The sequence below is a fragment of the Rhamphochromis sp. 'chilingali' genome (assembly GCF_963969265.1).
Source record: "Rhamphochromis sp. 'chilingali' genome assembly, chromosome: 20".
NCBI classification, from domain to species: Eukaryota; Metazoa; Chordata; class Actinopteri; order Cichliformes; family Cichlidae; genus Rhamphochromis; species Rhamphochromis sp. 'chilingali'.
Window position 1 is genome coordinate 11,765,565 of NC_137947.1, and position 24,014 is coordinate 11,789,578.

Here is a 24,014-nt window from a genome sequence, read left to right on the forward strand (position 1 = left end):
TATAACTCATATTTTTTTTCTATAAAAAAAATAAAAACTTCATGATCTTGCCAAACACAACTTAACCCCGTCTCTTTTGTAGTATTTCTCTGTCGCTCGACCTCTTCAAAGTACTCTTCCTCCTGTGCTTTATTCTCTCATGCTTGCTTTTCCCCTACTTCTGAGTGCAGTGTTGGGATAGTGAGGGCACTGAAGGGGACAGTAATGACTAACTCTGTAAAGGTAATGATAAAGTACAGATGCTTTAGACTCCACTCTGGCTAGAGGCGCTGGGGCTAAGAAAATTACAGTCATTCATGTGTGTGTGTGTGTGTGTGTGTGTGTGTGTGTGAGAGAGAGAGAGAGAGAGAGAGAGAGAGAGAATGAGGAGCAAAAGAAAAGAGAGGGCAGAGAGAACAACAGAGAGTTTCACAGGCTTAGACAAAGACAGACATTGCTGTGATTCATTTCCCTTGCCAGTTATTATAGCTGTCCAGTGTGTGTGAATTTGTGTGTGTGTGTGTGTGTGTGCGCGCGTGCCTTATTGTCTCTCTGCTCACCACTTGGCTTTGAGTGTCTCTTGACCTGTCTTTGGCCAGCTCTCTTGTCTTCCCATCCTGTCACCCCTGTCCAGACGCCCTCTGTCTTTCTCCCACGCAGTCCTGCCTTGAAGTGACCACTGTCACTTCAACTCTCCGTTACGGCGAACTGAAGCTCTGCACTTCACCACACAGTCAAACATGAAGGAGGGGACTCCTTCATTTGCAGATGAGTTCAGCATGCATGAATAAGAGTGGTTGAGAATGCTCTGTATAACTATAGGTTGTCATCTAGTGTCTGGGTCTACTTGTGCCTATGTGTTCACACAATTGTGTGCTCTAGAAAGGAATACCCAGAAGCCTGTGTTTGCTGTCTAGCTGTCTGCTGTCTGTCATTAGAGTAATAAAAGACTTGCTGTGCTGCACGGTGAGGAGTTCTTGTCTTTAAGGCTCCTCCATTCCGCACAAATTGCCAGCTGCTGAGCTCTGATGGATGTTTGTATGGTGGCCCAAAAACACAGGTTCTACTTTAAACCCCTAGCTCCATTATCCCAGACAGAGATGCAGGGGAGAAAAAGGGTGTCTGTCTGTCCGTCTCCTTCCTCTGTCATCTAAAAGTGTTTTAATTAAACTGTGCCTCTCTGCAGGCCTCAGAGCGCACACGCGCGCACACACACAGACACGGCACAGAGAGGGAGGTTTATCCAAATACGCAGTGCTCTCCTTCCATTCTGTCTCCGGCTGAACCGCCGCCTCTCTTTTGTTTGTCTTTCTGCAACCGTTCTTTTTCTGCCTTTCCTCCTTCTCTCTCCGTGCCCCCTCTCATCGCGCCTGAAGAGTGACAGGCTGTGTTTTCAGCCGATGTTTGAACACAGAGCGATCAATGCCGGACAAAGGGAAAAGAGCGGGGGAGTGGGGCGGGGAGGGGCGACACAATTGGTTATTGACAGAGAATACAAAGTTTGAGGGACTGGAGGCGACAGCTTAGCAGGGAGAGAGGAACCGAGAGAGGGAGAGAGGCATGCCAATGAATGCGATTCATGTTCATGGTTAAGCATCACGTTCTGATGTGTTAACTTCCATTATTCATAATTGTTTGTGTTTACCTGCTGGTATCCTCAGCATTGTGCATGATTAATTGAGCGTATATAAGTGACGTAAAAGTGCGAACACCTGCTCTAAGGAACAAGTGGGTGTTTGTTCCTGTGTTTCTATTTGTTTCGCTGTATTCCTCGGAAACTCCTTGAGGATCGCCCTTGGCATTTAGAAAAAAAAAAGTCTAGTATGATGAAGCCACTCTCGTTGAACTAAAGTAAAATTTAGTTTTAAGGTGTCCATCACTGACACAAATATTGCACTGGTGGCTAGCTGGATCGTTTACGATGCATTAATGCTCAGTGAAACAGAAAAAAAGTATTGTGATTGCAGGTGATTGCAGTGACTGGAACAATGAAGTGTTTGCGTGAGAGAGAGAAAAGAGTCAAAAACAAGACGCTCCAAAACAGCGATCTATCCTGGATCGCTGTAATGCCTTGAGCAGCTGATGGATTTCTTGTCTCTGGCTAGCCCTCAGTTGTTGGTAATTCTACTTTTACCTCAGCTAGACCTTTTATAGTCATATAGATGTGACTTTACTTGAAGATGGTACAGCCTCCTGAATACCATAAATCCTCGTTGGCCTTGGTTTCAATCCTGCTACAATTTTTCTCTCCTGCTTCCTCTGCGAGCTCTGCGCTCTGCTTTGCTTTCCCTAATGTCTCAGACAGAATCTGTCAAGGGGAACAGTGGGATGAGAGTGGGCAAGTGCTCACTTTCCTAAAATAGGAGATGGTATCTTTCTAAGTACTTTCTCTTGTTCCCTGGTTGTAGAATACCTGATCAGGTTGAGGCTTGATACATTTTGAAAACTGAACACTGCAAATCTGCCTTGTTTAAATCTCGTAGTTTAAAAGCAGCTGAATTTGCTCACGCATCTCTCTCTCTCTCTCTCTCTTTTGTTTTAGCCATTCTGAATATAGAGGATGAGATTTGAGAACTGCAAGGCTGTAAGGCTGTAGTGTAGGAAAAGCACAGTTTCCAGTGAGCGGCTCCCACATATGTGAATTCATCTGTAGGCATACATGTGAAGTGAAGACAGCGCACCGAGTTCGATATGCCTTTAGCTTTTGGATTATCCTGACTGGAGAAAATGTAAATCTTCTTCACGTTAATGCTCATTGACTCCACATCATTTTTACAACCAGGTAAAAACAAGTTTTCTGCTGTAAAGTCAGACATATTAAAAATTTATAAGAACCTGTATTCCTCAGAAATGCAAGGGATGGGACCAGTATGATAGAGTGGGGCAAAATTAAAGGAAAACCTGGACTCCTCATCTCTACAATGAGGGGATCCAATGGCTGTTATGCCATGAGGGCCATTTTCCTGCTTCAATTCAGGTCAAATTATCCCCTTATAGAGAAGGGTCCCTGCAAATGAGTATAAATTGTCATCTTTAGGCTATGACTAGTCATTTTTAGACTGATGGTAGTGGTCTGTTCCAAAATGACAGTGCTACAGAGGCCCTGAGAGGTCAAACACACTGCAACTTAAGAAAACACAAGCAAATAGTAAAACACTTTAAATGAATGCAAAACAGACAATGGAAGTAAAACATTTAATCAAAAAAACTCTGAAGAAGCACTATATAAGACCCAGTCCATTTACCATTGTGATTATTATCATGTGATGAGAACACACATTCCCTGCAGCTTTTTCATCCTTACAAAAGTCTCAGTTTCTGTCACTTTTGCAGCTTTTATTGTCACATTATTGTCTTCCCCAAATCACCGCCATTCTGGTTTTTGAGCGTTTGCAGAGTTTTTCTACTTGCTGGTGGTGCTTAAATTGCAGTGTGTCTGACCTCCCAGGGGCTCTCATCTAAAGGGGTCTTTGAATGTTTTGGTGAGAGATAAGCTGACGTGAATCATCAACAAAATACCAAATGAGCGACTATATTTTGGGAAAATGTTTGAGGCACTTGTAGCCCAAATGCCAAAATGCACCGAAGCTGTTCAGTGTCCCAACAGTTTTTATTTGTTTTGCCTTTCATTAGTCACCTGTGTGTAGCTGTTCAACAAAACGAGAGAACATTTGGAGCAGCTGACCTATTGCAGCTTTCAAAGTATGCCTACACTTTTTATGTATGTGCTACTTTTGTGCTAACTTTTCATGTTCAAAGCAGACCCTTATATCCCTGCCGTGCTGTCACACGGTCTTTTCCAGTCCACCTGTGCACCTACACACTCGTGCACACAAGGGTAGAGTTCATGTAATACATATATGAGTTGCAGCACGGTTTATTTTTATACATTATTGTAATATTCTTGAAGCTGTCCAGGCCATTTTATTTATTTTGACTACTGTCACAACTTTTCCTATTTATCTGTATAGCACGCATTTTGTCACGCATTATCAGTCCATATACACAAATCTGTCTTCTGCAATAAACATCATTGGTATACTGCTTGGGATCTACTCATCATCATTAGAGTACCGCGTCTGACAAAAGAGGTCAGAAAGACTGTGTCCTTCCTGCCAGGAAAAGCTTTTGACAGCTTTTCCAAGACGGACGTGTCACATCGAAAATGTCATGGGATAATGTGCGATCAACAGGACTGACCCGCAGAAGGTCAGCGGCTCTCTGCTCCAGCTGAGAAGCACAGACTCTTCCAGAGAAACTAGAGCAGGGGGTCTGCCTTGTCCAGATTGCTGGTTATACAGGGAGGCAAAAATGTCACTGTACTTCTTCCATGATGGTACAAACTATCAGCACCTTAAATGTCTTCTTGAAATGCACTTACAGAGTGGCTTTCCCCCGAAGCTTGAGAGGGGCACACAAAATAAGCTGTCATACAGACATTTTCTCCCTTTCGATGTGTGATAGGTTAGTGATATGGACAAATTTGGCATTTTGCTTTTTCCATACCTCCTCGTCAGTGAGGTCAGCGACCAGGAGAAGCCGCAGATTTGCCATAGATCAGATTCACTGCACTGCTCTTTTGTCAGGTCGGTAAATAATTTCTATTCCCCCCCCCCCCTTTTTTTTTTTTTTTTTTCTCCAGAGAGCAGCGACTACAGCGAGGCCGAGGTTCTTCCTGACTCCTTCCCGTCAGCGCCGGCAGAACCTCTCCCGGAATTCCTGCTAGAACCCGAGGATGCTTTCATAGTGAAGAACCGTCCAGTCCAGCTGCGCTGCCGGGCGTCACCCGCCACCCAAATCTACTTCAAATGTAACGGAGAGTGGGTGAACCAAAACGATCACGTCACTAGAGAGAGTCTGGACCAGATCACAGGTGAAGACCTGCACGCTCACACACTGTAAACACACACACACATACACACACAGTAATGTCACCTTGTATTTTACAGACATAAACATCATCCTCAATTACTAACATCATTTTCAACTACATAATCCATTAGCTCCTATAGGATTTTATGTGCACGTTAACTGCTTTTGGCCTGCAGCCAATGCATTATTTATATGCACTGTGAAAAATGTGCCTCACTAATCTCTCACTCTCCTGCTCTTCCCGTGTCTCTCTTCTCTCTCTCTCTCTCGCTCCCTTTCTCACTCTGCACAGGCCTGGTGGTGCGGGAGGTGGACATCTCAGTGTCGAGGACCCAGGTGGAGGAGCTGTTCGGACTGGAGGACTACTGGTGCCAGTGTGTGGCCTGGAGCTCAGCTGGCACCACCAAGAGCAGCCGCGCCTACGTTCGCATTGCATGTCAGTATCAAGGCGGCGTGTTTGCACATGCTGCACGTATGCGTGTGAGAGACAGAGTGAGAGAGCAAGAGGAAGAGAAACAGCGAAAGGGCAAATGTTTTCAACTTTCTCCTTGTCACACGCGTCAGTTTAAGTATATATGCAAATAAATTGCCGTAACACTCCATCTTGATCCCTGGTGGTAATGTGGGGCGCGGTGTGATTGACACGTCGCATGTTTATGAGAGTCTGGAGTGTGGAAAAATGACACAGTTACTGAGGCTTTTGGGGGCTTTGCCTGGTGTGTGTGTGTGTGCGTGTGACAGGCAGTGTCGCTGAGATAAACTGAGTGTCACTCTCTGCTGTCACAGGGCAGCCTTCACTAACTGCTGACTGCATGTGTGTCGCCCTCTGTAGACTTGAGAAAAAACTTTGAACAGGAGCCTTTGGGGCGGGAGGTGCGTCTTGAGCAGGAGGTGCTGCTGCAGTGTCGCCCCCCAGAGGGCATGCCTGCTGCCGAGGTAAATGCTTTTCTCCCCACCGTCACTCTCATCACCTACAGATGAGGACTGAATTTGTAACCCCCCTATGAAATTTAAAGTCTTTGTCAAAACTTTACCAAGGACTTTTTTTTAAAGAGCATAGGGTTTTCAACATTACAGCATTTCTACACATACTAGCTCTCTTTAGAGAGCATAAATTATCTCTATTTGCACACAATAACAGAATTATTTCAGAAAAAAGTGATAAAAGCCAAGATTATTAGCCTCCTGAAAAACTGACCTTTTTATTGAGGCGTATTACAAAACTAAGGGTTATCGTCCAATTTACACACAGCATAAAAACTTCAGCAAGGGTTTGAGCTGTCACTTGAGAAAGCATCACAGCAAAAACAAAAGAAATCTGTTTAGACTTAAGAAAAAGAGTTGTTGATGCTCGCAAAGCAGGAGATGGATTTACAAAGTTATCGCAGCATTTCCAAGTGTCAAGAACTGGAGGGAGAAGTATGATCATGAAATTCAAAGCGAGCCATACAGTACAGAACAAGCCTGGGAGAGGCAGGAAGCAAAAGATTTCAAAGGCTCTGGAAAGAAAAGTAGTGAGAGATGAGTCTAAAGACCCCAGAATAACTGCCAAGACACTAGTGAATGATTTAGCGACGTCAGGAACATGAGATGAAACTGGAGCGCTTTAACCGCAGAAGCGCTGCTCATGTTTGGAGAAAGAAAGGAGAGACATACAACCCAAAGAGCAGTGACCCCATCGTGAAACATGGTGGTGGGAGTATTATGCTTGAGTATGACTGAAAGTAAGAATCCTGACAAGATGGAAGGAATCAGGAACAAAAATGGATATGTGAAGATTTTGAAAGAAAACTTTCAAAGAGAACTACCTCCAAATGCTCAAAGTGAACGTTACTGACTGACCTGCACAAAACTCTGACTTGAATCTTAATGAAAAATCTGTGGGGTGAACTGAAGGTCCATGCCAGAAGACCATGAAATCTGAACTGCAGGCTGCAGGCTGTTATGCAGCAAAAAGGACGCACAATTGACCATTAGCATTGGGAGAGCTAATCATTTTGACCCTGGTAGTTTTTGTGTTTTCTGAATAAAAATCGTATTTATGTGCAAAGTAAAATATTATAAGCATCCAAACAAAGACACGCATGTTTGGAAAAGCTGTGTTAAAAAATTCCTTGCTCTGTTTAACGGCACTTTGGAAATACTTTTAAAGAATGAATTTTTCATAGGGGGGCTAATTTGTTCCTCTTCTGTAGCCTTTTCAACACGTTCACACTCATATTTTTCTTCTTGATTCTGATGAGCAATAAACAGCTCAAATCCTTTTGTGTTGTGTTGTTTTGATTTCAGATTTATGCTGTGCAATCTGCAACAGCATAAAACAAAAGGAAAGAAAGTAAAGGGCGAGATGCTGACATTTTGACACCATCAATAAAAGAGTCACTAAAACACGCAAAGAAATATGCTTGTGTCATGTTTTAACACCAAGCTAGTCTAACTGTAAAACCTTGTATCTGAATTGCTTATTTTACCCACATTTGTATTGTGAAAGCTGTCTTTTTCTTTTTAGATACCTATTAACCAGGAGAATTTTGACATAAAAAGCACGTTACGTAAATTTCAAAATAAAAGCAAATTGGTTTAATTATAAAATTATACCAATTTTGTTAATGTAATCAGTTAGTTATGGATTTTTGCCCATTAAAAAGGCAAAAATTAGTCAAAATAAAAGTGAATGAAAGACATTTTTCGAGAGAAGAAACAAATTAGTGTTTTTGCTTGGCAAAAACAATCACATTTTGACTGCATGTTTGATCAATACTTTGTGTTGTGATGGCTTGATACACTGCAGGTTTACCGTGTTTACTGAATGGCTCTGTGCGTGGTGAGATGACTCATATTTATGCATGCACACCTGCTGATTTTATGTGAAAAAAAAATACCTGCCAAAGAAACATTTGAGTCAAAACTAAAATAACATCGAGCATCTGAGACTGTGAGAGCTAATTTCTTGTTTTCTATATTTACTCATTGTGAGTGTGAAGCGCCTGATTTGTAATTTTATTTTTTTATTTTTTTATGTTGGATAATTATAACTTTCATAACCTTTTTGAGGCTTCCTCATCTTTATTTCAGCGGTATGTGTCGGCCTATTCTTGCTTGTCTCCAGGTTGACTGGCTGAAAAATGAGGACGTCATTGATCCATCGCAGGACTCCAATTTTCTGATCACAATTGATCACGATCTGATCATCAAGCAGGCCAGACTTTCGGACACGGCTAACTACACCTGTGTGGCTCGAAATGTGGTTGCCAAAAGACGCAGCAGCACAGCTACGCTTATTGTTTATGGTAACACATCCGTTTCGCACCCCCTCCACACCTCACACCTCCTCACATTAATGACACGTTTGCTTTGGATTAAAGAAAAAAACTATGAAATGCTGGTTATGAATTCGACTTGTGACAGCATGTAGCCATTATCAGAATCATCTGTTTGGTTCTTTGGTTTAGTGATTCAATATGCTGAGCAATAACTGACTGAAAAAAACAATGAATTGTAATTTTAGCCCCTCTTGTGTAAATCTTTAATACTCAGTAAACTTAATTAATGGTAGAATTTTTTCAGTAGATGTATATTAGCAGTTAAACCACTAAAACAAATTTAAAGTTCTGCTAGTAAACCTTTGATCTTTGGACGAGTTTAAATTATTTTTACTTTTATGATTATTAGAATATTATTACCAACATTACTGTAGACCAAGCAACTCCACTTTCTGCAACTGCAGCAGCCTCTTCCCACCAGGAGAGTGAACGATGCACACAAGAAATACTTAAATCGCACCCACATCATGCACCAAAAGCACAGCTTTACCCTACAAGCAACATGATCCCAAGCATCCACTGCCAATGCACTGCTTTGAAAAATCAAATCTCCTATCAGGGCCCTACACAATATCAAGCATGTTGTTTTAATGTTGCACCTGATTGGTGTAAGTGTGGTAGACAGATTTCAGTAAATATACCTCAGGAGGTGATCCTGGCCATCACTCACTGATATGTATGTTAAATATAATAGCAAGAGTTGATAAAGTGATTGTCATGAATGTTAAAAATCATCCACGTATTAACTTTCAGACTTGCTCACTTTGTCTCATTTTGTGCGTCTCAGTGAGCGGAGGTTGGTCTTCTTGGACGGAGTGGTCGGAGTGCAACGCTCGCTGTGGGCGTGGCTGGCAGCGTCGGACACGCAGTTGCACCAATCCGGCCCCTTTGAACGGAGGAGCCTTCTGTGAGGGCCCGCCGGTACAGAGAGTAACTTGCACCACGCTATGCCCAGGTGAAGACCAGATACTCATTTGTTGATTTCTAAAATGTTCAGATTTTAAGTAAACAAACAGCTGCCAGTTTTGTTCCTCAGCTGGAGATAATTTATCTGAAAGTGCTCTATTGAGGTGATACGGTACTATGAGGTATTTAAGATAAGATAGGGCCTGATTCATCGAGACCTTGTATCTGAGGAGAAGGATTTAATGTCCATTCAGGATTTAACAGTTAAGAGAAGCCAGTATTGGAGAAAAAAGCTCTTTTCAGGGAGCATTTAAAGTGGCCTGACAATAATAAATTAGATGAATTATTGAATTGAACTAGTTTTTCAGCATCACTCTGAGACAGGACGTTTCTAATTTTAGAGATATTGTGCAAATGCAAGAAAGCAGACCGTAACATTTGTTTAAGATGCTCATTGAAAGACAAATCATGATTTAAAGAAATCCTCCCAGTGTTTCTGGATGCCTGATTAATGCAATCGAGTCTAAGTACCTGATTAGACACCAGGCCTAGATCTTTGCTTTCTCCATTCTCCATTTCAATAAACATTGTCTGATCATATTTGAGGTTGTGGTCCATGTTAGAGAAAACCAGACGACTGTTTACTCCATCATAACTTTTCCCAAAGAGCACAGAGGAGTGTTTGCTCTTACGAAAGCCGTGGCTTCACTGTAAAGAGGTGCCTGCACTGGGAACACAGTGCAATGTTGTACAGTCACATAACATCCTGTCTAGACCACCCTAACTCCAAAGCACAGAATGTTGTGGGGTTTTTTTTGTGCAAAATTGTTAAATTATGCACTTCGAGCCATTACATATGCATCAGACTGCATTATAACAGCATGCCCAACTCCCCTTTACCCGAAGCGATTAAACTGTTTTGCTGTTGGCTTACTGTAAAGTGACTCACATCTCTGTTTTCATTCCAGTGGATGGAGGATGGACTGAGTGGGCAAAGTGGTCCGCCTGTGGGACAGAGTGCACCCACTGGCGCAGCCGAGAGTGTCAAGCCCCCCCACCCATAAATGGAGGAAAGCACTGCAGTGGCAGCATGATGGAGAGCAAGAACTGCACTGAGGGGTTATGTGCAAGAAGTAAGTGTCCAATATGTTGGAACTGGATGTTAAACATCAAAGCTGGGTAAATATTTGGCTTATGTATATGTATTTCTTCATGTATGTAATGTAACCTAATACTCTCCCCTGCCTTTTAATAGAGACCACCATCTGTTGAATTCACTCACTGATGCTTATAGTTGATAGAAGATGGTGTTATTGATGTATCCATAGGGGTCATTTCCCTAACAGCATAATTTCTCCTTCAGGTGGTTGTTGAATTGATCTCGCAGGCGCGGATTTCTTTGCTCACACTTTTATAAGACATATTATATTTCAAAGCTATTTGGTAAGAAACTGTATTCCCGAGGCGTTGAGCCACTGCAACATGGTGAGAGATATAAAAAAGGGGGGGGGGGGAGAGAGGGAAATCGCAGACAGATGTTTCAGGAGGAAAAATTCAGGTTCACAAGGAGAGCAGGCAACTGATCCACATCTAAAGAACCACAGATGGAGAGAGAGAGAGGGGGGAAAGTGAAAGATGTGCGTGGAGTGGGAAGCGAGCATGACACAGCCAAGTCGAAAAATTAGCACAGGGAAGAGCATATGAGAGTGAGTCAGACTCGCGCTGACACCCAATGTGCAGCCCGTGATGAGCTGGGAGGAATCCAGCTGACAGCGCATTAGAATCTTAGAGATGCACATCCACAAAAGGCAGGGCGAGAGAAATACATTCAAGCACACGCTTAAAAGACACACACACAGAGATGCAAACACGCCCAAGTATGCAGAGACAAACCTTCTAAATGCACGTGCAGCTGGGTTGCAGAAGGTGTGTGTGTCGCAGGGGGGATCATATGCACACTCAAACCAATGCTGAGCGTCAGCCGTGTCAGCCACACACACACATGCGAGTCCTGCCATAAACAAGCTTCCACAGAGCACCCACTTTAGACGGAATACGCTGCTGTCCGATCCGGCTGCACGTAGCCGGCGTTCTAAGGAGGCCATCGGGGGGAAAAACGAGCACTCGAGTGGCTCTGACAGGGAGCGAGGATGAGAAGCACTGTGCTGTCGAAAATCTGTAAATGTGTCAGTCTGCAAACTACAAGTTACTGACTGACTTATTCATGTTCCCAGCACATCATGTATGACTATCCCGTGGTCACAAACACACCTGATGATATTAGAGCTCTTTGCATCCCTCGCACGCTTTAATCAGAAATCAGACTCTTTAGCTCACGCAATGTTAATCCCTCCGAGGATCGGCTAAATACCCCGAGTCGTAAATGTGCAAATGCTCTGAGACACCGCAAACCCTCATCTTCATCGCATCCTGGTAGATTCTAATTGCAATTGGACAAATGGCAGCATCTGGGGAAGCCATTTGTGCGTTCTGATGATGCCACGGAGAGACGCTTATTTGATTTGAGATCTAGTCAGCAACACAATCCTGAAAGATGGTTTCCATATTTCCTCAAACCACTTGGTGATGATTCACGCCGGTGTTATCGTAGGAATGATTGTTCCCGTCAGCGGAGATGTTTTTTTTGTCCTCATAGGATGAAGAGGATAACATTCAGGTTTCAGTCTACTTGGTGTCAGTCATGTACCACACAACCGCCAGAGTCCTGGTTCATTTTCTGAAGCAGCCTCATCCATATGATACTGATATTATTCAGAGTGTTATTTTTCCTCATGCCACAAATAAACAGTTATGCTGAAATTTATCTCACATTTTCGCACATTTCTAGAAGAGGTTTGTTTGTTTGTTTAATATGAATTTATCATTTCTTGCCTGTAGTATGCATTTTATGTTCACAGATTGAGCTATTGTTTACGTTCCTGTTTTGGCTTTGTATTATGTTATTGCATCTTTCATTTGCATAACAAACCAGTCCACCCATTTTTTACATTATGTTTTTTTTTTTTTGGTTTTTTTTTCTCCTGTTCAAACAGATAAAAAGATTTCTATTGAACATACAAGCCATCGTAAGTCCACCTTCCCATGACTTTGCTCTGTCACCGCTTCACGCCGCTTGCCTTTTGCGTTGTGTGTGTCGTGTGTCTCTCTGCTCACGCAGGTTAGGACTCCTAACACCTTGCGTTAGCACGTGGGGCTGAATGCGTGCAGCTTTTTGTGTTGCCTGTCTGTCCGTGCTTTTATGTCAGCTTGCATCACGCTCAGCGTAGACACGCCTCACCTTCTTGTCCAGCCTGCTTATGAGTGTTGTTATCCACGCTTGTCTAGTGTGTTGACTAAGTGTAACATTGGTTTCAGAGCTGACTCAGTCCTAGCATGTCTCATCTTTTGTACAGAAGCTTATTGTGATTGTAAAGGGGGGGGGGGGGGGGGGGGAGAAAAAGCAGTATCTGATTACAAAATGCTGGTGTAATTACACATACTGCCCAGAATGGTTTAGCGAGAGCTACTCCGTCATGACAACTCTGTTATGGAGTGAGCAAAATGACATGCCTCTAAGCTGAGACTCCTTGATCCATAGGCTGTGTGGTAGAAGCACAGCGCTCGCAGGAGAAAAGCCCTTGATTTCTGTCTGACTCTCAGTTAATCTGTGATATAGTTTACATTTGAAGTGATGGTAATTCCTCCAGCTCAATGTGATGTGGACTCAGGGGAGAGCAGCCTTAGTAATGCACCTAATTCGCTATTGTTCCGTTTCTGGTAATAAGTGTGGACGGCTGTCCGATTCGGTTCAATCGCGCCACGTGAGCATGGGAGCTCTCCTCTTCCACAGCCTGCCTGCCTCCGGCTTTCTTATCCTCCACCCTCTCTTCAGCTCTAACCGCTGCTCTGTAGTGTCTTTGGTTGTCTTCTTTCCTAAAGCACTGCTATCCTTATCTCCTCTCCCCTCCTCAACACACTTATAATCCCTCTGTCCTCTCTACAAATCACAACCTTATCTAACTTCTTCCTGTCCCTTTTGCCAAATTGCCTCTCATCTAGCTCTCTCTCCTCCTGTGAGTCTATCTAGGCCGTCTACTCCTTCTCCCTCTCCTTTTTTTTTTTTTGCTCCTCTTCGTCTCCCGCCAACTTTGCTCCTTGTCTTCTCTTCTTTGCTACTGTGGCGCGACTCCCTCACGTGTCTGGTTTGGGTCTGGCTGTGGCGAGCCTGCTGACCAGTCACAACCAATCACCCAGCCAGAGACGTGGGAGGGAGCTCAGTGGGGAACAGGTGAAGTTAGGGCCAAACACCCCCTGGAGGAGCTGTTTATTAATGGGCCTTTCAGGGATGATTTCTATATTTAAACTGACTACATGGTGCATAGTGACAGGCAGACCAGAGTGAAGCAATCGTAAAGTATGTCTTTAAAAACAACAAAGTGTCCACAAGTACTCCAAAGCCACAAGAATTATTGGGCCCATTCCTCATAATCATCATCATTTTTAATGCACTTCCAGTGGAACAGATGGGCAAGAAAATCCACGGGCTTTGCTCCGTGTAAAAATTCATTTCTAAGTTTCAGCGAAAGCTACGAGGCTTAAGCTGCCTGATTTTCTAGGTATGAATAAATCCATCTTTTTCTCCCCTGATACCAATGATACTCAGAGTATCTGCATATGCTCAGATAACGGGGCTCTCTTTTCCTCTGCTTACTGCATGCAGCTCACTGTTATCTTTTTTATGGAAAGTAACACTATAACAGGGGATTAAAGTCTCAGACTGCAGAAACAGTCAATTTTATCATATCATTGAAAAGACAATGCAATTACTGGTCACATAATGGCCTGTATGGTGATTTAATATATCAGATCAGTGGAGTATTTTCTCTTTGAAGCTTTTCAATATTAATTGATCTCTTTCAGTTTCCTGGACAACATGTTTATGTTGAGCTGTAATAGTACGGCGAGCACTAAAATGACCGTAACTCTAGTCGATACACCCTTTAAACTTTCTGTGAAGCTTTATAGCATGTTTAAGAGCCGTTTTTAAGGGAGGAGGTGGTTTTTAGGGGTTGGGGGCAATTGATTTGACGGTGCAAATTGAGATAGACGGGGAGGGGGAGCGGGTAAATGCAATAGCATGCAGTAGGGGTCCTGTCGGGTAGTAGCGCTCAAGCCTTTGCTGCTTAGGACTTTAGCCCATGTGGTATGCGGGCTGAGTATTTTGTGCCCCATCTGTTAGATCATAATCATGCTGGGGAGGTCATTCAAGTGCAGCAACTAGAGCGTTGAGTCGGTCTGCTATTTGTGCCAGTGCTGTTTTAAAGAGAAATGAAACGAACTAGCTAAACTCATTAACAGCCACTTTAGTAGGTACACCTTACTAATAACAGTTTAGACACCTTTCTGCCTTCAGAACTGCTTTAATTCTTCGTTGCATAGATTAAACAAGATTGGCTGCACATCCATGATGTGAATCTCCCGTTCCTCCACATCCCAAAGGAGCTATACTGGATCTGTCACCAGATCTGAGATCTGTTCAATATTGAGATATATATTGTGGTCACAGAGAGATAGACATGGTCAGCAACAATACTCAAGTTGGCTGTGGTGTTTAAAAAATGCTCAGTTGTTACTAAGGGCCCCAAAAGTGTCCCAAGAAAATCTCCTCCTCACCATTACACCACCATCAGCAGCCTAAACCACTGATGCAGGCAGCATGGATCCATGCTGAGACTCATCAGACTAGGCAATGTTTTTTCAGTCTTGTATTGCCCAAGGTTGGTGAGCCTGTGTGAATTGTAACCTCAGTTATTTGTTGGAGTGGTATCAGCGTGGTTTTCTGTTGCTGTAGCTCATCTGCTTCAAGATTCATCGTGTTGTTCAGAGATGCTCTTCTGCAAATTTTGGTTGAAATAAGTGGATACTTGAGTAGCGTTGCCTTCCTATCAGCTCAAAGCAGCCTGACCCTTCTCCTCTGACCTCTGGCGTCAACAACAATACCACATTCAAAGTCACTTAAATCACCTTTTTTCCCCATTCTGAGGCTCAGTTTGAACTTCACCAGGTCATCTTCACCATGTCCACAGGCCTAAATGCAATGAGTGGCTGCCATGTGATTGGCTGATTAAATATTTGCATTAAAGAACAGTTGAACAGCCGTACCTACAAAAGTGAGCAGCTATGCCAGCCCTGATCTAAAAAGGCTGAAAACACAAATTGATTTATTTTAACACAGATAAATCTGATTTTTTTTTTTTATTAATAACAGATGTTACTAATTACTAATTAGAGGTCATTTCCTGAGTTCTAGGAAAGTTATTTTTACCCCACTCAATACATTGACCCCCAACAAATTGGATTTACAGCTATATAAGAAAAAAAAAAGATTTTTTAAAATATATTTTTTATGTTCAGGACTCTGTTTTTAGTCTGATGATGAACTAATGAATTAATCAGCAAATGCTTTCAGCACTAACTTAGACTTCCATGACTAATTTATTCTGCTTACTCTACAGCATGTAGTAAATCAGATGATATGCCATACATTATGCTTCCTTCAATCATGGTTTTCCCTTGCAGATGTAAATGTGTGTTTTCATCTGAGTCTCTTGATGATGTTTTGGCTTTCTGTCCCTCTTTCAGCCCTGGCTCCAGGTATGGGTGTAGCAGTCTACACGGTTCTCGTGGCCCTGCCGCTGAGCGTAATAATGGCACTGTGCGTGGGAGTGCTCGCATACCGCCGCAGATGCCGACATCTCCACGGAGACATCACCGATTCTTCATCAGCTCTCACCACCGCGTTCCACCCTGGCAACTACAAACCTCCCAGACAGGGTGAGTTTGCACACACATGCACACTCGCGTGAGTCGGCAGGTATTTGCACTCAATTTTTTTTTGCATTATTCCTTTTTTCCCCACAGCTATTCTCGTGTTTTTCTTATTTTCATAGAAACACTGTCCCTGCTCATTTTTATCATCGCGTTGCTATTTATATCATCCCATAAATTAATTCTCTTATACCATTATCTCCTCTCAGTCAGCTCTCCATTCTTTACTGCGTTACATTTTTTACATTTTAAACATTCGTCATGGTGTCCTTTCTCTTGCTCTTGCCATCAAATATTAATTAGCAACATTAATCCATTCCACTGGCGTCACTTTCGGCTCTCTCAGCCCTGCTCGTGTCATTTCTAGTGATAAGCTCCTCTCTTCTCCCGTACCCACAGATAACCCTCACCCTCTACATCCCTCAGCTCCTCCAGATCTGACAGCCACAGCGGGGGCTTTCCGTGGGCCGCTCTTCTCCCTCCAACAAGGGGTCAACGACAGCCCCCACAAAATCCCCATGACCACCTCTCCGTTGCTGGACCCCCTGCCCAGCCTGAAAATCAAGGTGTATAACTCCTCCACGCTTTCTTCCCTGGAGCTTCCCAATGACATAAGCTCAGGTGACGGAGAGATCCTCAGCTTAAAGTCGGTGGGTACCGTGGGCAGAGAGCGAGAGTATCACACCCACACGCTATCCAGAGAGGCTGGGTTGAGTACAAGCGCCACGCTTGGAAATCTAGGAGGACGCCTCACTATTCCCAATACAGGTACAAATCTGATTTGTAGCTAGTGATAACTAAAGACACCTTTAGATGCATTGAAGACAAGATAAGTCATGACCCCCTTCTCTTTTTTAGGTGTAAGTTTGCTGGTCCCCCCTGGCACAATCCCCCAGGGGAAGTTCTATGAAATGTACCTCATCATCAACAAGTGGGACAAAACAACGTGAGTGCCCCTTAGTTCTTTAATTCTTTATTTCTCTTATCTGTTTCACCCATAGAAGGCAGAATAGACCTTAGTCTCACCTCAATCAGAAAACTTTCCGTTGCAAGACTCGCTTCCACTTCTGAGCATAAAAATATCAACAACTTGTCCCAGCCTTTAACTTAAAATTGAAGAAGCTACTTTCAGCTGCTCCCTTATTCGTAAGGGTTCACCACGGCGGGTAGTTCCTGGTGTTTGATTTAAGTTAGGATGTTCCAAACATATCTGCCATTTTCTTTTAAAAATGAAGCGTGTGCATGTGTGTGATATCTACAGGTTACCCTCTGAGGGCAGTCAGACTGTACTCAGTCCTGTGGTGAGCTGTGGTCCATCTGGTATGCTGCTGAATCGCCCCGTTGCCCTTACTTTGCCACACTGTGCCCAACTAGACACGCCAACACCTGACTGGACTCTCACACTGAAAACGCAAACGCATCAAGGAGCATGGGAGGTAAGAGAGCCTCACGCTGGTATCAAATGATGAATGCCTTCCCTTTTTTTTGCTCTTTTTTTGTGTCACTGATTGCTCCTTTTATCCCTGTTCAGGAGGTGCTGACTGTAGGGGAGGAGACTTTGTCGTCCCCATGCTACCTGCAGCTGGAGGAGGAGTGCTGTCACGTTCTCATGGAGCAGCTAGGAACATACGGCCTTGTGGGCCAGTCGTGCCCTCCACAGCCTGCCTGCAAGCGCCTGCAGCTGGCTCTCTTCGCCCCCCGCGCACCATGCCTCTCCCTGGATTACAGCCTCCGGATCTACTGTATCCATGACACCCCACATGCACTCAAGGTGCTGCTCTCATGTTTATGCATCTGTGTGGGTTTATATTACTGTCTCCTCACGTGCACTTTAAGCTGTTCACCCTGTTGCTTGCCTGCGATTTCCTGTCTCTGTTGCTTTCTATTCATTTGTCTTTCTGCTCTCCCGAAGCATTTTCCTATACTCGAAAACATTCCAAAATTAATTAGGTCTTATTTATTCCACGTTTTTTATTTCCTTAGCAAAACATGGTACCCATACACATATACAGTGGGACTTCCAAAGGTGTGTAAACTTAAAAATAAATAAATACTCATCAGATAAGCTGAAAAATACCCTTGTTTGAGTTGATTATGTCACTAAAGAGAGATATAACACGACTCTGAAGACATGCGAAGCAAAAAATAATGTAACACAAAAGATCCTGCATAAGACTTGGACATGCAAAACCAAAAAGCATAGCAAGAAATAAAATTAAATGAACTATAAATAGAAAATAACATAGACAAGGTGTATTATATTGAAGCATGTCACGGAATAAAAACATTAAAAGTTAATATAACTTATTTCCATAGTGGTTCTGGGCGATAGAGGAGTACCATCCCCTTTCAACTCTGCAGATCCATCTCATTTCTCCAAATTAAATTTGGTGCAATACATTGAGTTTTCATGTCCCGCAGGAAGCAACGGCTCAAAATAGTAGAGCAAAATACAAAAACTATACCAAACACAAAGTGAGTGTTCGATTCAGTGGAAAAATATTTTTCCTCTCTCAGACCAGCCAGGATAGTAAACACGAGTGCGCTGTGTGCAGTATATTGGCATCCCGCTGCATGATTTCTGGCTGGAAAAGTTCAAACAGCTTTTAAACTGTTAGCTCAGAGCATTTCCATTTGGACACATTTTAATTAGGCATCTTTTGAAAGCATGATCTTGCAATGCGAGGGGATGAGCCCGCGCTAAAACCAAATAAATAAAGCCCTAAGCCCGTCTTCTATGGCTTTCTGTGCAGGAGGTGCTGGATTTGGAGAGGAGTCTGGGTGGAGTTTTGCTGGAAGATCCCAAGCTGCTGCTCTTCAAAGATAGCTACCACAATCTGCGACTGTCCATCCACGACATTCCCCACACTTACTGGAGAAGCAAACTTCTGGCCAAGTACCAGGTGACATAATGCAGCAGACTCGTTATAGATATATGCATATATATATATATATACATAATATGCATTATATGTATGCCTGAAGTCCAACTGATATTCACCAGATTTCTAAATAACCTTATCACATCAACATCATTAGGCATTGCAGATTTGCAGCATTTAGGTTTTTGATGTCACAGACCTAAACTGTTTTTGACATTTCATGATTGTGGTTTTAAGTGAAACACCACCACACTCATGTTCTTTGTGAAATGACTTGTTTCTTCCATCAGTCCAGTCTGGCGGCACGTGAATAGAAGAGAACAGAACACAGAAGCTTTAAAAAAGCTGATACAGACCAGTGACAAATTAAGGTGTCTTTTTAAATTGCAGGGCAGCTGAGCACTGGCTCTAAAAAGTCTCTGGCAGTCTACTGAAGTGATTAAACAGTGTTTTTTAAAAAGATATTCCCTCATTTAGGGTTTTAATCATGGTGGCGGCGAGAGCTGTCTAAAACCTCAGTCCAAAATCTCCCATAGGTGTTCAGTTGGCTTGAGCTCTGATGATAGTGATGACCATGGCATATAATTTAAACATTTTCATGCCATAAGGATGGGGACATTGTCATCCACAGACCGACCACTCCCACCAGGATAGAAAGGTTTCATTTAAGGATGAAGCTGATCGCTCATGCCAACTTTATACTGTGCAGTAGCCTGCAAAATTATACCAGCAAAATGCCTCCCACAGCTAAACAAAACAACCAGATCAACTCACTGGGGTGCTCAGGCTTTTCCTTTAATTTGTCATAATGAGCAGTACTACACAAGCTTAAACAGTAATCTTGCTTCATTTCAATAAGAGGGCTATTTTACAAATGTTATAGCATACTTGACTGCTGTAAACACTCAAAGTCTCTCCTGCATTCTTTTCGCAGGAAGATTGCAGTCTGAACCGTTTCTGAATAAACAAACAGAAAATCTGATAGCGCTTCTAATTTATGGACAGTGCGATTTAGAAATAAATTATCCTCCAACGCACAGAGACCCAGTTGGTGGAAACACCCACTATCAAAATAAAGCATACTGCACAGACCTTTAATGGAAACTGCATTCTAGATGATCCCAGATTGTGCTGCTCGGGAAGAGGTCGCTTTAATCACAGTGGTAGAGAGCCTTTTTTTTCCTGGCTTTTCCTGTTTACCACTTTTGTCTGTGTGACAGGAGATACCGTTTTATCACATTTGGAGTGGCAGTCAGAGACCCCTGCATTGCACCTTCAGCCTGGAGAGAGGCAGCCTGGCTGTGTCGCAGCTCACCTGTAAGATCTGCGTCCGGCAGGTGGAAGGGGAGGGACAGATATTCCAGCTGCACACTGACATCCAGGAGGTAATGGTGACGTCTGAGAAAATGCTTGCGCACACACGCGCACACACAGATAACGCTGCAATGCAGCTGCACAGTTACTCCAATCAATACAAAGGTTGGTCTCAGTGCTTCTCGACGCCTCTGTTCTTCCAGACTTTACCTCCGCACTCGCCCCTCCCCTCAGGAGGAACGTGCCTACCTTCCTCTCAAGTGGGACCTTATGCCTTTCGCTTGCCTGACTCCATCCGCCAGAAAATCTGCGCCAGTTTGGATGCACCCAGCGCTCGAGGATGTGACTGGAGGCTACTGGCTCACAGTCTGGGCTTTGACAGGTCAGATAAAGCACGTTTGTTACTTGAGTTGCATTCTGAAACGACTGTAGGAGCTGCAGTGTTCATCATTGTCTGATATGAGATGATTTAAAGAGGCCTCAGAGGTCAGTTTAGAATTGGGTTTAAGTGAATTAAATTTAGACAGACGACTATGAAAAGTCATGTTATATCTGCCCATACTGATTAGAATCTCAAAAGCTGGGCTTGAATATTAAGTTAAAAAATATGATTCAGTCATGCGTGTTATATAATGTTACAAAAATCCATCTTGCTAATTATCTAACCATGGCTTTGAAATATGATGCTTAGCTGGGTATCAGTATTGGAGTGTCAGAGGTTTTTCCTCCAGTATGTGCAATATCCAGTAATGACCAAAAAAAGAAAAAAGAAAAAGATAATCAGTGATGAAGGACTGTTTTTGCTCTCTCCTTTTTCTTCTCACGACTTGCGCCTTCTTTCCTTCATCCAGGTATTTGAACTACTTTGCCACAAAGCCCAGCCCCACAGGTGTTCTGCTGGACTTATGGGAAGCATGTCACCAAGGTGACGCAGACTTGGTCTCTCTGGCGACCGCACTGGAGGAGATGGGCAAAAGTGAGGTGCTAGTTGTCATGACAACTGATGGGGATTGTTGATTGGTCAAGAAACAAGAGAGCAAGACTTTTTTTTTTCCTCTCTCACCACCACCGCAATGAAAATACCTGCCTATGAATGAATATGCACACACGCCAGCGCAAATCATAAACCCACAGAGCATTTTGGTTGCTTCACATAAACTTTATTACCTCTGCCTCATTTCCCTTTTCACTGGCCCTAAGAAGATCAGCCACTGTAGCTCCATGGCCACCATAACATATTCCCATGCGTGCCATCCACCTGCTAACCCGATTCGGCTTGAGCCCTCCAAAGCAACGTTGCATCTGCGAGGTATAAAAAAAAAACTATCCGAGGGTACCAAGGCATAAAGTGGCTCTAAAATTGTCTGTCAGACATGGTGTTGACTGCCTTTGAATGTTGAAAATGGCTCCATGCTTGTATATATAAATATGAGTGCTTTGGGAAAAAATGGAAACGTTCATGTATTCAGCACGCTGAAGCACGCACAACGACACAAACGCTAACGCGGGATGGCCTGTGTTTCAGTAGCAGCATGAAAGTGCATGATTTAAGAACACCCTCACCTCATGGCAGAGGACTTTTGTTTCTTCATTGTCATCGCCATGTGTGCGCTGAAGGACAGGCAGCACCGACCTGCCTCCAGCCTCCCCAGACTGCACACACTCCAACACACACACAGGCAGAGCAGTCATTAATCGGCTCTGAAGCAGGCAGGCTAGGATTTCTCATCTAACTGCTTCGACTGATGACAAATCGTGTAACGATCGAACCCTCAAGGTTCGAATTTTTTGGGCGTAAAAAAAAAAGCTGCCTCTCCTATGTTGTAGAAGTGCGAATTTTTGAAGTTTGCTTCAGAATTGGCGAATAACTAGACTGACTCTTTATACCAACAAACGCCTCAAAGCCTTGGCATATCATTCCGACTCACAGGGGTGTTTCTCTTTCATCTCTCCTTGCATTCCTCTTACGCTCTGCCACACTTCAATCTTTTGAGAATAAACTGCAGGAGAGCTTTCTGGTCATCCCTTAAAAAAACATCAACAAAAACAAAGTTTCCTTTGGGGAACGCTTTCATTTATTGTCCAGATTTGTGGATTCTTTGTTTTCTGTTTCTTTTCCTTTTACTGTCACTGGTGTTACGATCATGTAGAGCCTGTTTTAACATCTGTGCTTGTTTAGGCTACTGATCTGCTGTGTATTATTTTTTTGATCCTAGTAGAGCACGCCAAAATTGGAGAGTTAGGACACAGTGGATGTCTCTCTTGTGAATAACAAAACTATGTTTATTTCTGGGTTGTTTTTTTTTTTAATCTTGTGCATCAATTCAAAAAATGTAAAATATAATCTGTAAGACATGATTGGACGGGGGGTCAAGTGTCCTGATGAATTTGCTGCACGCTGTAATTTGGAGGCTTTGCTGTAATTGAAGGCCATTTCCCGAGATCACACATGATTGTAGGATAGAATAGCCCTGCTTTGAATCAAATGGGCAGCAAGGGGACCGTGAAACTTACCTCAATCTGTTCTCTGTCCCCCACTTATCTATATGTCCATATGTCCATGCATCGCCCTGTAGCTCATTCTGCCTCCCTTCTCTCAACTCTTTTAATCTGCCTGCTTTGTGGTCAGGGTCCTCAATCTGTTTGCATTGTCACTATTGTTCCGCCAGCTTAAATGCTTTCGTCTGTAACATTATCTTTGCCTAAGTTCTGTGTTATTGAGTCTTTTTTATCCCTCTAAGCAAAAAAAGTGTTCATATCTTAAAACAACCACAAGAACCAAAACACAGGCAGTATCCCTCCTCCTCAGCAGTGAGTCATGTCACTGTTTTGTGTGAATGAACCGTGTGTGTGCGCATATGTGTGTGTGTATGTGAGAGTGGATGTGTGTGGGCAGGTGGGTGTGCGCGTACAGTATGTGCACATTCTTAAGATCTGTCATTTCTCTTTGTAAGTGCTATGCAAGTACATAAGAAAAAGTGAAGCGTTTTGACTTCTTTTGTTTCCTGGAAGAGTAAGATTCTATTTTTTCAGATCAGGACATTGACAGGGTTTTGATTTTGTATCCTAAATTGGTTTAGGAGTAGTTTTAACATTTTTTCGGTGATGCTAGTCTGTGTGGGGATTCTCCATCCGGAGAACAATTGGATCACTGACCAAGAAAGCTGCTACCTTAAAACAAAAAAGCACACGTGGGAAAACAAAGTGGCACAGCGACTGACATGATGACCTCGTGCCCTGCAGGTCTTTGCCCTGAGGAAAAATACCTGGACACAATCTGTTCAGTACTTTGGATCCCTGAACACTGCAGGACTTTTTTTCTTTCCACAAGTCTTGTTACAGAGACTGACTAGCTGTAGAGTACAGTGTTTATTTGTCCAGATTTTTTGAGTGTCTGCTGGATCTTTGGCCATATCTCTGGATAATTTATGCTGGAGCTGTACTGGATTCAAAACGTGCTCCCGTCAAAGAGAGAAAAAAACTACCCTTTGTTCAAGAAGACAGACATTTTTACAAAAAACACCCAAAAACAAAACTAAAAAAAACTAAAACTAAATGGATTCAGTGACATGATTTCATCTCTGTAAAGTACTAATTGTAAATAAATGTCTAGCCTTCTTACCTGTAACTAAATATAATTTTTATGCAATAAATTATATTTCTTAGTTTAACAGCTGTGTGTTTGTGTTTTGCTCTTTATTGCACTAAAGCCTGCTATTGCACTGCCATATCTCAAATAATGCATAGAGCTAATTGCGAGCTTCTTCAGCGCTTAGTACTTAGCACTGAAGGACAGAATTACAGTTAAATGGCATCTGTGGTTTTGTCAATTACACCCATTTTCACAGAAAATGCAGAGCTGCTCAACCTGTCCCTCTTTACCTCACACTTCACTGGAAAATTCCCTTTA

At 43.0% G+C, this 24,014-nt stretch overlaps 1 protein-coding gene across 4 annotated transcripts in view; it reads left to right on the forward strand.

The window, feature by feature from the left end:
• The window catches only part of unc5b (unc-5 netrin receptor B), a 52,999-nt gene extending 29,224 nt beyond the window's left edge, over window positions 1–23,775 (forward strand). Inside the window, exons 2-17 of one of the 4 annotated variants that reach the window (XM_080869839.1) lie at window positions 4,622–4,852; window positions 5,144–5,287; window positions 5,684–5,787; window positions 7,961–8,141; window positions 8,962–9,129; window positions 10,049–10,213; window positions 12,134–12,166; window positions 15,723–15,914; window positions 16,335–16,676; window positions 16,767–16,854; window positions 17,170–17,344; window positions 17,440–17,679; window positions 18,662–18,811; window positions 20,011–20,175; window positions 20,308–20,486; window positions 20,956–23,775. In XM_080869839.1, coding sequence (XP_080725965.1) covers window positions 4,622–4,852; window positions 5,144–5,287; window positions 5,684–5,787; window positions 7,961–8,141; window positions 8,962–9,129; window positions 10,049–10,213; window positions 12,134–12,166; window positions 15,723–15,914; window positions 16,335–16,676; window positions 16,767–16,854; window positions 17,170–17,344; window positions 17,440–17,679; window positions 18,662–18,811; window positions 20,011–20,175; window positions 20,308–20,486; window positions 20,956–21,121 — 2,723 coding nt within the window. In that variant the 3' untranslated portion in view covers window positions 21,122–23,775. Of the gene's footprint in view, window positions 1–4,621; window positions 4,853–5,143; window positions 5,288–5,683; window positions 5,788–7,960; window positions 8,142–8,961; window positions 9,130–10,048; window positions 10,214–12,133; window positions 12,167–15,722; window positions 15,915–16,307; window positions 16,677–16,766; window positions 16,855–17,169; window positions 17,345–17,439; window positions 17,680–18,661; window positions 18,812–20,010; window positions 20,487–20,955 lie in introns of all 4 variants that reach the window. The other 3 variants (XM_080869838.1, XM_080869837.1, XM_080869840.1) reach the window with 3 other exon arrangements.
• Window positions 23,776–24,014: the final 239 nt, after the last annotated feature.